The following is a 12,963-nucleotide window of genomic DNA, read 5'->3' on the forward strand; positions in this document are numbered from 1 at the left end:
CACCCTGTATATACAGAGTAGAGGTGATTTGAAACAACTTTTTCCTTCGCGAAAATGTTGTCCGAGACTTGGTTGAGGAGATATTAACAGAAAATCCTCGACCAATCAGAGCGCGCGGATGCCTGTGGAGGGCGGTCGCCTAGCGCGTAGCCTACACCTACCGCGGCCTACTCGCGCTCTGATTGGTCGACGTTTTCCTGTAATATCTCCTCAACGAAGCCTCGTACAACATTTTCGCTAAGGAATAAATTGTTTCAAATCACCTCCCGAACCGCCTCGTCCAAGGACCTACAACATTTTTGGGACACCCTGTATATACCCCTGAAGGGGCACCAGGATAATCTTGCCCGCGGCGCCAATATTGCTAAAACCGGCCCTGGTCGAACACCGATCGAGTTCACGCCCCGGTGTTCGAAGGTTCGAACCGATCCCACAGACGCGACGATTCTCGGGCCCGTCTTTTCGATAGAATGACTAATAATAAGACGTTCTCCAGTTTTACAGCGATTTTAAGTAGCTAGAATCTCGTTGGACGAACTCCTAACGTTTGCGGAATTTTTACTATTCTCGTCGATAGTCCACTCGACGCGTAGATAGCGTATTTACGAGAGATCTTCCAAAAACGACGACGACTCTTCCGTGCGTCGACGATTCTTCACTGTTACTATCTCTCGTCCTTTTATCCCTACTATACATCTACACGTATATACGAGCCAGTACGAAGCGTTTACGGAGTTTGGTGGATCCTGGTTAGGTAGAGGGACGTATCTCCTACGGCTCTGACAATCGTTCCTTTTTTTAAGCGACTTTTCCGCTGCCTATCGCGCGAGCGTCCTATCGTAGTTCGTAGTTGAACCGATCGTGATTCGGCCTGTCCATTTTCACGTTGTTGAAGTGAATTCCAGTAGGAGGTACGATGCGTCCACCTCGCTCTTGTATCGACGTATGCTGCGCGTTCAGGTGATTGGTTACTAAGAACGGGGATGCACAATCTTCTCGTTCGATTAATTAGAATATTGGAATTTTAAAAGCCATGAATTTTAAAAGTATGAAAGCTTGCACGGTATCCGTTCGTTCGATTCCTCGTCGAGACTGTGAGACGACTTTTACTGGAAATTCTAAGAACCGTAGAGGTGTAAATTAAAAAAAAAAAAATATCAACTTATAGGGAATGATGTAACAAAATTTTTTTATATTTACGGTTTATTCGTACGACGTTTAGTTTCAGAGATAAAAATTCAAAACTTGGAGACCTTTTTCCAGGGATCTCGTAGTGGTCTGATTCTGTTGCTGTTGTGTTAAAGAAAAAAACAACAACAGTCGAACAATCGAATCTAAAAAAAATATCACCGTATAGGGGATGACAAAACGAAAATTTTTTGTATTTACGACTTATTAATACGATGTTTAGTCTCAGAGATAAAAATTCAAAACTTGGAAGACCTTTTATCCATGAATTCGATTACATTTGCAATAGTAAAAATGAAAGCATCGTTAATTGATAAATACTCGTTTGATGAATTTGAGAAAAATATCACCTTATAGAGGATGAAAAGATGAAACTTTTTTATATTTACGGTTTATTCATACGACGTTTAGTTTCAGAGATAAAAATTGAAAATTTATAACACCTCTTTCCTGAAATTCAATTTATCCAAGAAACTACTAACTTTTCGATTTTTATTTTCGAAACTAAACGTCCTATGAATAAAGTATAAAAATAAAAAAATTTCGTCTCATCGTCCCCTACAAGCTGATATTTTTTTTAAATTTATTTAACGAATAGAAACATTTCTCTGTGTCTCCATTTCTCGAGGTCGTATATCTCGTGGTATATTCGGAGAAAAAATGAGACCCTTGGAAAAATGTCTGCTCTTATCGTCGCTTACACGCTAGGAGCCTCGCACGACATTAACATTGACTAATAAGTCATTAAAAATGGCGTCTTTAGTCATTAAGATTGATAGAAGTAGAAAAGAATTAGGACCGGGCATCGTTTCCTATAGCTACAGCACTGCGCGTTCTTGATGCGCATGCTTCGCTGTCGCCATATTTGACTGTCCTTCGCGCGTGCGCGAAGAATCCAAACACGCAGTGCCGTAGCTATAGGAAACGATCCCTGGTTCAAATTTTTTCCCGAAAACTGATTCGCGATTTGTATTACTGTTCTTCAGTTTCAAGATAATTCGATAAAATATTCTTAAAACAGTAAGTGGCCGCGAGGATGGGGGGAAGCGGGGGGGGTTGGAGGGAGTATGTACACGATGAATCGAAGAATGTGCATTCTCGTATTTAAGAGAAAGATTGAAACCATAGACAGGGCCATCTTAACGCCATTGCGGGCCCCTTATCACAATTATCTCTTAAATTAAAACTCCCGTTCATTTTCCATATGTATTCGTGCCATCGATGTGTTCAGCTTTGTACAGAATAGGGGCCTCTTAGTCTCGATACGTTGAGCCGGTACTGGCCGTAGCCAACCGAAGCTCCTTCACAGGGTCGTCTTAACCGCCCCCTTACTACATTTATTTCATTCAAATATAGATAATTAAAATATCAAAAAAAAAAAAAAATCAATCTAAAATAAAACGTCAAAGTTCACGTTCATTTTCGTAATTATATACATTTACGCTGTAGATTTGTGTCGAATATTTCACAGATTAGCATAGGGGGATCTTGGTTTCAGTTTTTCGTTATTATGATGGCTCAACCCGGTATGTTTCGGTTAGGAAGCCTTGGGGGTCTTTAGTCTTGAAGATTCCTAGTCTAGGGGGCCCTTAACCTCGAGGGCCCCTAGTGATCGTGTTCCCCCAATGTTGAGACGGCCCTGGCCGTAGAATACCGACATTCGGGAATTTAATTATTGCGAATGCGCTGGTATTTGAGCCGTGCACACTAACGCCACGCACGCTGATGATTCCTATTCGTCACGAGATACCCATTAGATTAGAAGGTTGGAGGTGCACAGAAATCAAATGCCGTAGCATAAGGGATGATAAAAGGGAGGCTGGATATTGTATTATCGTTTCAGAATTTAATTAGTAATTAAGTTAGAAATATTAACGCGTAAGGTTCTCGAGTACGTCGGAATGTATCACGAAACGACTCGCGCCGTTCTTTCGTTCGAAAATAATTCGAATGATTCATTTATAACGAGCAAGGGGGGGGGGGCGTAAACTTCATTTTGGTTTGGGTAATTTTTGAAATACGGAGGGTATTATGCTAATTATACTAGTGTAGAACGGAGTAGGAAAAAAAATGTGAGAGGGTGGAAAAACATGCAAAAATTTGACTCATTTCAACAAATTTGTGGTGCATTTAATAATGAATATTTTGGATTCGAACTTCTTCTCCTTGGAGATCTCACGGAAGCCTACAGAAAATATAGAAAGAGGTTTTTTCTAAAGTGAGGTTTTTTAAAAATGAGGTTTTTTTTTTTCACAAGGAGCTTCCCTGTCGATTTTGATGAAGATCTGAAATTGTCTATAAAAAATATTTGTCACTTCTTCGATCAAAATAAAGTATACAGGGTGTCCCAAAAATGTTGTAACACCTTGAAAGAGGTGATTCGGGAGGTGATTTGAAACAACTTTTTCCTTAGCGAAAATGTTGTCCGAGGCTTCGTTGAGGAGATATTAACGGAAAACGTTGACCAATCAGAGCGCGAGTATGCCGTTGGAGCGGCCGCGGTAGCGAAGACTACGCGCTAGGCGGCCGCGCTCATATGCTACTTCGAGCGCTCCACCGGCATACTCGCGGTAGGATTGGTCGGGGAGCGCGGCCGCCTCGCGCTCTGATTGGTCAGTGTTTTCCGTTAATATCTCCTCAACGAAGCCTCGGACAACATTTTCGCTAAGGAAAAAGTTGTTTCAAATCCCATCCCGAACCACCCCTTTCAAGGACCTCCAACGTTTTTGGGACACCTTGTAGAGAGAACTTCTATTGTTTACGAGAACAAAAATTCCTAAAGAAAAGAAGAGAAGACGTAAAATATCTTTTTATAATTTTGAAAGTTATCCGATTGTAAATATGTCCATCCTTTGAGAGGATAAATAATACATTTTTTGCGCGGCAACGTGAATATTAAAAACCGAAGAAATAATCGAACACTTGCACTCTTGATTAGGTTATTTTTCGTTTTTCTTTTTTCAAAAATTCTCTAGACGGTAGCCGCGAAAGAATGGCGCGCGTTTCGAACATCCAAGCTGCTACATGCACTGTAAATAAGCCCGAAAGATTCTAAGTTTAACGTTAATTAGTAAATCGTAAGGTTCCACGGATCGGAGATGTGCGAAATGGTTAATCCCGAAGTCCAGTAGTGCTAAAGATGGCTGTGATACGGATAAGGAAATAATTAAACGAGAGAATGAACGAAAAAATGAGGCGAGAAACAAAAACGAAATATCATGCGAATAATAAAAACGGAGAGCCCCGCGACAAGGATGAAACGATGAAATTTAAGAAGAAAATTTCTCTCTTCGTCGCTCGGTCTCTCTCTCTCTCTCTCTCTCTCTCTCTCTCTCTCTCTCTCTCTCGCTCGGAAATAGGTTATAAATTCGCATAACCTCTCGAGGGGATCTTAACGAATATTTTATTTCCTTCGATTGAATACGTAGATGCAAAGCAAAGCAATCCTTATCTGTCGAATCGATTTCGACATGCTGTGTTTCGCTTTAGTATTATATATTTTTTAATTACGAAACGGTGTAACGATCGTAGGTAACTATAATTTTTACGTAAAATTGTATATACAGGTTAATCCTCAAGAGGTTAATTTTTACACGAACCACATCTGTGTATTTTAACGATACGAATTGCGGTCGAAGCCCAAAAATGGATGCTCGAGATGAGGAATGTCGTCGCAAGTGTTTTTCTTTTTTAATCATTGTTCCACGAGAGCGACGAAAATTCGAGGGACCGAGAACAAGTATTGTCACGAAGGTAGCGGGCGCGCTGGGGGCCTCGGTTAAAAATGCCTGCGACATTCCCAATAATACATTCATCGTACTTTTCTCTTCTTCGTAAAACGAAAATAACGAAATAAAAGAATAAGAGAGGAAAAAAAAAAGAAAAGCTAGAGGGTATTGAGCTCGGCTATGAGGGGCGGGGAGGGGGGGGGCTAGGGGGCACTAGACCCAGGAACGTGCGAGTAGAGGGTGCTGGGATCAACTATGGGGAACTAGATGGCGTTGGACTCGGGAGTGGGGAGATAGAGGGCGCTAGGATCAGCTATGGGGGCTAGAGGGTACTAGGTTGTCAGCTATGAGAACTAGAAGCTACTGAGCTTATTTATGGAGGGGGGGGGGCTTAGAAGCTGCTATGCTTGACTACAGGGGGTTAGAGGTTTATAAGCTTAACTATAGAGGGGCTAGAGATTTCTAAGCTTGACTATAGGGGGCTAGAGGTTTCTAAGCTTGACTATAAGGAGGTTACAAGCTGCTATGCTTGACTATAAGGGGGTTAGAGGTTTCTAAGCTTGACTATAAGGAGGTTACAAGCTGCTATGCTTGACTATAAGGGGGTTAGAGGTTTCTAAGCGTGACTATAAGGGGGCTAGAGGTTTCTGAGCTTGACTATAAGGAGGCTAGCGGTTTCTAAGCTTGACTATAAGGGAGCTAGAGATTTCTAAGCTTGACTATAGGGGGCTAGAGATTTCTAAGCTTGACTATAGGGGGCTAGCGGTTTCTAAGCTTGACTATAAGGGAGCTAGAGATTTCTAAGCTTGACTATAGGGGGCTAGAGATTTCTAAGCTTGACTATAGGGGGCTAGAGGTTTCTAAGCTTGACTATAAAGAAGTTAGAAGCTGCTATGCTTGACTATAGGGGGCTAGAGGTTTGTAAGCTTGACTATAAGGGGGCTAGAGGCTCCTAAGGTTGACTATAGGGAGATTAGAGGTTTCTAAACTTGAGTGCAGAGGGGCTAGAGTCTACTGAGCTCAGTTATGGGGGGGGGCTAGTTGCTTATGAGCCTGGCATGGGGCTAGAGGCTTCTAGGCTTAGTAATGGGGGGCCAGAGAGTACCGAGCTAAACTACAGGGAGTTACAGGGTATCAGCCCTCCTAGCTGTTCAGATAATCGACGCTCTACCGCACTCGTATGTTCAACTTGCTTAACGCCCCATGAGCTTTCAAACCTGTGCAAACAAGGAAACTTCACAGGCCCACCTTGATGCAAAGCAATTGTACTTCGAGTCCAATTTAATATCGCTACCCTAAACCGTTGCCATCGAAATAACGATCCTCGTGCTAAGGTTCGTAGCTCTCCTGGGTCACTAATGCCCCCCAACTCCCCTCGCAGACGAGAGCATTCCACTACCGCAGCCCGAGAGTAACCAGCTCTTTAAAACCTCCTACATAAGTATATCTTATACCTTTCTTATCCCCGTTGCTACCGGTCACACGAGTCCGCGTGATTCTGTAGTCGCTCGTTAAATTTGATTAAAACACTAGAAACTGAAAGCCAGCTGTCCACTTTATTCAACCATTCCCTTTCAATCTCTCTCTCTTCTCTCTCTCTCTCTCTCTCTCTCTCTCTCTCTCTCTCTCTCTCTCTCACTCTTTGTTCATCCGTCACGTATCTACTGTTCGTTCGCAACAAGTTGGCGAGGCTAACTCATTTTCTTTCTCACTCTGATCCTCTCTCCTGCTACCATGCGCTGCGTCGTGATTGGCTGCGGCCAATGACAAAGGACGACAGCGAACATATCGAGACAGAGTGGTACAGAATGACGACTTTACAGCATCGGCGTAGGCCTCCTAATCAAAGTGCCGACTACATATTAAGTGTAAGGGTGTTTATATTAACATACAGTCCTATAAACACTTATACAGATAACGAAAATCCGAGAATGACTAAGAAAAGAAGACCGAAGCCAACAGCACCGTTATGTTGCGGCAATAGATATTAGGTTGTCCGAAAAGTTTCTTCCATTTCATTAATAAGTAAAACATACACGATACTTTGTGTCTAATGTTACATTATTGAATTGCGCACGATTCAGTTTGCTCCGTTACTGTTACAACATTAACATCTAAATTAGGTTGTCTGTTTATATAAACATTGCCATAAAAAATAACTGAGTGCAAGTCACGGAATAAACTTTTCGGACAACCTAAGTGGAACGTATAAATTGTATCTTTTTCTAGTAAACACTACAGGGTGTCCCAAAAATGTTTGAGGTCCTTCAAAGGGATGGTTCTATAGGTGAGTTGAAACAACTTTTTCCTTGGCGAAAATGTTGTACGAGGCTTCGTTGAGGAGATATTAACAGAAAACTCCGGACCAATCAGAGCGTGCGTATACCGGTTGGAGCGCTCTGATTGGTCGGGGTTTTCTCTTAATATCTCCATAACGAAGCCTCGGACAACGTTTTCGCTAAGGAAAAAGTTGTTTCAAATCACTTCCACTTTGTATATACAGGGTGTCCCAAAAACGTTGTAACACTTTGAAAGAGGTGGTTCGGGAGGTGATTTGGAACAACTTTTTCCTTAGCGAAAATGTTGTACGAGGCTTCGTTGAGGAGATATTAACGGAAAACTCCGGACCAATCGGAGCGCGCGTATACCGGTTGGAGCGCTCTGATTGGTCGGGGTTTCCTCTTAATATCTCCATAACGAAGCCTCGGACAACATTTTCGCTAAGGAAAAAGTTGTTTCAAATCACTTCCACTTTGTATATACAGGGTGTCCCAAAAACGTTGTAACACTTTGAAAGAGGTGGTTCGGGAGGTGATTTGGAACAACTTTTTCCTTAGCGAAAATGTTGTACGAGGCTTCGTTGAGGAGATATTAACAGAAAATCCCAGACCAATCAGAGCGCGAGTAGGCTGCGGTAGGCGTAGGCTACGCACTAGGCGACCGCCCTCCGCCGGCATCCTCGCGCTCTGATTGGTCGAGGGTTTTCCGTTAATATCTCCTCAACGAAACCCCGCACAACATTTTCGCTAAGTAAAAAATTGTTTCAAATCACCCCCCGAACCACCCCTTTCAAGGACCTCCAACATTTTTGGGACACCCTGTATAATGGTAAGTCACGTGAATTCTGTGAAATCAATTGATCTCACTCTATCCCGATATGCTCGCCGCGTCGTCTCTTTTCACCGGCCGCAGCCAATGACGACAATTTGTCGCGAACGTACTATACCTAAAAAATTCACCCAAGTTCCCGCTGACTGTAAAGCCTTTAAACGACTTTTTCAGGTGGCAGTAGCGCCGTGAGCGGAGGAGGACGAGGCAGAGGGATCAGCGGACCCCCGGGAATGGGAATGGGGATCAGCGGAGGGGGACCAGGGATGATAGGCAGGGCCGGAGGATTCGGGCCACGTGGCGGGCCCCACGGCAGCTTCCTCGGCGGCAGCGGCGGTCCGGGCGCCATGAGAATGGAGAAGATCCACCCTCATCGCTTTAACCCCATAGGCATGGGCGGTGGTTACGTCCAGTCGCACTTCTGGTGACCTAGCGTCGACCTGGCGACCAAGACATCGGCTACGTACCTTTCTTCGTTTCATCGGAGACAAACCAGCGGCGACTGTCGCTCGTAACTGCTGAGAACGTTACCTCGAGCGATCGCGAAGTCTCCGGGCGTGATACGCGGCCACTAGAGAGATACTCGTCTCTGTACACAGGGTATACGTCAGAGACGATTGCTCGACGCTCGAACGACGAGGACAGACTGACTCGAAGTGTAAATTATTTCTTTTTCTGCACGCCACGATGCATAGTATTTAATAATGTTTCTACGTGCCTGTACCAAAGCTCGCAACAATTAGTATTGCGCGTCGAGTGATGGGCACTCGGTTCCCTCCCTAAGCTGTTATCGCTTCGAATCTTGTTGAAGGGCTCGAAGAGCCACGGTTTTATCCTCGGATACTGTGAAAGTTTTGAAACGTCGGATGGGGAGTTCTTGGCGAGACGTTTATGGTCACTTTTAAGCTCCTGCGAGAGTTAAATGTTATGTAGCTATTGCGCCGTTTTAGGAGAATGAGAAAGACCTTCAGAGGAAGACCTGGTCTTCCTTCCTTTCTTGAAACTTTGTACGCTGGTAGATTTTGTCATCTCGATCAAGAAAATATAGCATTGTAAGAACAGAGATATGAAGATACATTTTTCAATTACTTACAATCAAAGTTTCATTGTTGAAACACAAAAGGGTTTCTGCTGTGTAAGCCATTTATGTAAGCCATTGAACTAATAAAATGAATAACAGAGATGGGCGAAACCCTATGCTTCGAATAAATCTGAAGTCTGCAGATACATTTGTCTCGTTTCCTCTTTTGAAAATTTTCCAAAGAAGGAAACGAGACAAACATACCAGCAAACTTTAGATTTATTCGAAGCCTAGGGTTTTGCCCATCACTGATAAAAAATAACAGAAGGGTTTCGTAAAGCTAGATTGGAAGGTGGATTGTAGTGGAATGGTAACGGATGAAAGTTTTGTGGTGCTAGGGTTCGATTCTCTGCGGATGGATTTATTTCTTTTGTTTTTAATTGGTCTTTCAATTGGTTTTAAAATAATTTGATTTTGTATTTGAAGACGCGACTAGAATATTGCAGAAGAAACTGATAATTAGATCTTTATCCAAAATAAAATCTTGGCAAACACACCTACAAAAATTATACCTAAATAGAAATTTATTTTACTTTGCAAATACTATAATATGAACTTTACCCTCAATATCTTTTACATTCTTACACACAGTGTGCATTTTGTAGTTTCTTGCACGTTCAAAGTCCCTATAAATGCATAAAAATCCACAATCTGCTTATAATACACTAAATTAACAAAGTTTAGGAAGAAGAAAATTGCATTATATATAGGATTATTGCAATTTAAGACGCAGAAAATTGCAATAATGAAACTTTGAATAATGAAACAACACAAACATCTAAAAATTAATCGACTAAAAATCGCCTGTCTCTGTAACACTATATTTTCTTAAACATGACTATATTTTCTTAAAATCTACTGGTATACAAAGTTTCAGAAAAATGGGTGACTCGAATGTCTTGCGCTCTTGTTAATTGTAACACCGATGTTCAGGTTGAGGTCTAGTCGAGGCCTTGAGACGTGGCATAGTAAAGATTGTAAGTGTCGAGGCATTTAGGTCACTTGCAAGGAATGGACAATATCTAAATCAGCTTTAGCACAGCGGTAGAGCTTCAAATGCTGAGTATGGTATACAATTATGTGCAGGTCTGGGTGCTTCAAGCTGATGGTTAAGAGGATATTTAAGTCACTACATTTGAAAGGGACTAGCTAGAAAAATATTGAGAGGGCCAGGGGAAAGGAAGGACATTATTTATGTTATCTGAGAGACTAATTTTAAACATCTTCATCTGAAACTATATGTACATATAATTATAATATATATAGCTTTGGGTACCCTTGGTTAATAGCTAAGAAGATTTGAACCCTGAAAGGCAGTAGCTAACCAAAAATTGAGAATGGACAGGAAAAGAAAGGAAATTATTCATGTTTTGAGAGCTATGTTTGTTCGAAGAGACTATGATCTTAAAAATTTTCATCTAAAGCTGTATGTAGGACTTATTATGTAGCTTTGGGTACCCTTGGTTAATAGTTAGGAAGATTTGAACCCTAAGAGACAGTAGCTGACCAAAAATTAAGTCCGACAGGAAAAGACAAGAAAATTATTCATGTTACTCAAGCTTCATTTGCAAAGATGTTATTGTGCTCAACTTTTCAAGCTCTATCACCCATTGCAAAGGGCCACTTGAATCACCTTCAAAGAAGTCTCCTTCGAAAGACTTGAAAGACTTGAAAGAAGTCTCCTTCGATGGACTCCTTGAAAGAAGTCTCCTTCGATGGACTCCTTCGAAAGAGTCCTCTAGTTACAGGCGCGCTAGAAATACAAGATAGCATAAAGATACCAAGTCTGTATTATAAATAATTGTCGTTACTGTAAGTTACTACACTTCTCTCTGTGGTCACCCGTTAATGTAAGTTCCATCGACGCTTCGAACGACCCCGGGCGTTTCAAGACTTTCGAGACACCTGCGGAAATCTGTTGATTGGAGAATTTTGTAAACCACCGTAAAGAATCCAATGGTGTTCGAAGCGATCGAAGCGCGCATCTTAAAGCCCATCACTACCGTCTCCGCGTCGCTTTCCATTGTTAATCGATTTAACTCCCTCGTCTAGCTTTAATATCTCCGTTCCAATCTGCGTTAAATTAGCGGCGTTACGATAATTAATGCTCGCCGATTAATCTTAAGGTACAAATCCCTCGGCCACCGGGCCGCCGTTTAGGATCGAACGTAGTCAGGGGCCACGGTGGCAAAGTCACGCGCTAAATTCGCTTCGTTTCTTTTTAAAATTCAATTTTTTCCGTCTGCCAAGAGTGAGACTACTTTTTCTCCTGAACTCTTAACTCTTTTGACCCTGGGACACGCACGTCCCAGCGAATATTTCCGGATGCCATTGGGAAAATTAAACTTGCTTTCCATGTAAAGAAAACTGAACTTATCGCGACCTTTGATTTATAGCCGAGCGTAGTTTAGTACAATTTAATTTCTAAAAGCGAGTATAGACAGAAAAAGAGCTAGGACGAAAGGGTTAAAGATCAGAGATTGCGAATATTGTTCTCTCGTTCTTCTCGTTTTAATTATTCGTGTAACTTATCGAGCGAAGATCGGTGTTTATGATTGTACGACGTAATAGTAAGTGTTTAAGTATAGGAAGAAAAGTGTTCAGCGCCGAAATGACATAGTTAAGGGGTTACAGGACGCTGTAACGCGTTGCGAAGCTCCCTGCGGACCGAAAGTGCCAGACCAACAGGAAAAGACAAGAAAATTATTCATGTTACTCAAGCTTCATTTGCAAAGATATTATTATGCTCAACTTTTCAAGCTCTATCGCCCATTGCAAAGACCCACTTGAATCACCTTCGAAGAAGCCTCCTTCGAAGGACTCCTTCAAAGAAGTCTCCTTCGAAGGACTCCTTCGAAGAAGTCTCCACAGGTTGCAAAGTCTTGCGCAAGGTACTTTTACAAAGAAGTACAGATTGAATGTATTTAACTATTCTTTAGAAATCCAGCTCTATGGAAATTAGCTGTGCATTCACAAGAGGTAGTTTCACCTTGTTAAATCTCTCTACCAATCTGCAATGTTTAATCAGAATCAAGCATGAAAGGCTAAACACTGTAATAAATTAATTAGTTAATTAATTAATTCACGCTGTAATTCGCCACTGATGGGTAATCGAGAACTACCTGAAGCTAAGACGCGCGTTACCTTGCTTTAATCCTCGTTAATCGATTCTCCTGGCGCTTTCGACCTGCGCGAAGACTAGTTGAATTGTATAGGGACGCGAATATCGTGGAACGATTCAGGTTTTCGATGTCCAAGTCCCCGAGTTCGCGAGAACGGCGCTTTAAGGGACGGGGACACGTTGAGAGCGGGAGCTGAGAGTTCTACGTGTTGTTGTACATTTCCTTTTTAATGGTTCTAACTTGAAACTTTATCGAATGTTTAACCGTTAAGCGTGAGAGCGAGTGACTGAGAGCGAGTGTGTATAAGAGAATTTTATCGAAGTCAGCGTACAAGGATACTGTGTTTCCCGACGCTTCGGACGGCGACGGGCCACGATGGCTGCGGAAATTGTTTGTAACCGAATTCGCGAATCTCGAGGGACCATCATTTGTCCCAGTTGATCGTTCTGTGAAACAACATTTTGTTAAAGCACTGAGATTTATAAGTCCGAGTATACTTGACAGGTTTTCAAGATTACTCAAGGTTTCTGAAATTAAGAAGTACAGCTGGGGAAAGCATTAACAGTTCTACGAAACAACATTTTGTTGAAGTACGGAGAGTGATAAGTCTGAGAATACTTGACAGGTTTTCAAGATTTCTCACGGTCTCTGAAATTAAGAATAGTGGTACAGCGGAGAAAAGCATTAATATAAGTTTGAGAATACTTGACAGGTTTTGAAAATTACTCAAGGTCTC

General features: G+C 42.0%; 1 protein-coding gene across 5 annotated transcripts in view; it reads left to right on the forward strand.

Annotated features, from left to right (window-relative positions):
* LOC128881970 (sex-lethal homolog) overlaps positions 1–12,963 on the forward strand; it is a 31,714-nt gene that overhangs the window by 16,953 nt on the left and 1,798 nt on the right. For all 5 annotated transcript variants that reach the window (XM_054133452.1, XM_054133453.1, XM_054133454.1 and 2 more), the window contains exon 6: positions 8,199–12,939. In XM_054133452.1, coding sequence (XP_053989427.1) covers positions 8,199–8,452 — 254 coding nt within the window. In that variant the 3' untranslated portion in view covers positions 8,453–12,939. The remainder of the gene's footprint in view (positions 1–8,198; positions 12,940–12,963) is intronic.

Source organism: Hylaeus volcanicus, chromosome 9, assembly GCF_026283585.1.
Source record: "Hylaeus volcanicus isolate JK05 chromosome 9, UHH_iyHylVolc1.0_haploid, whole genome shotgun sequence".
NCBI classification, from domain to species: domain Eukaryota; kingdom Metazoa; phylum Arthropoda; class Insecta; order Hymenoptera; family Colletidae; genus Hylaeus; species Hylaeus volcanicus.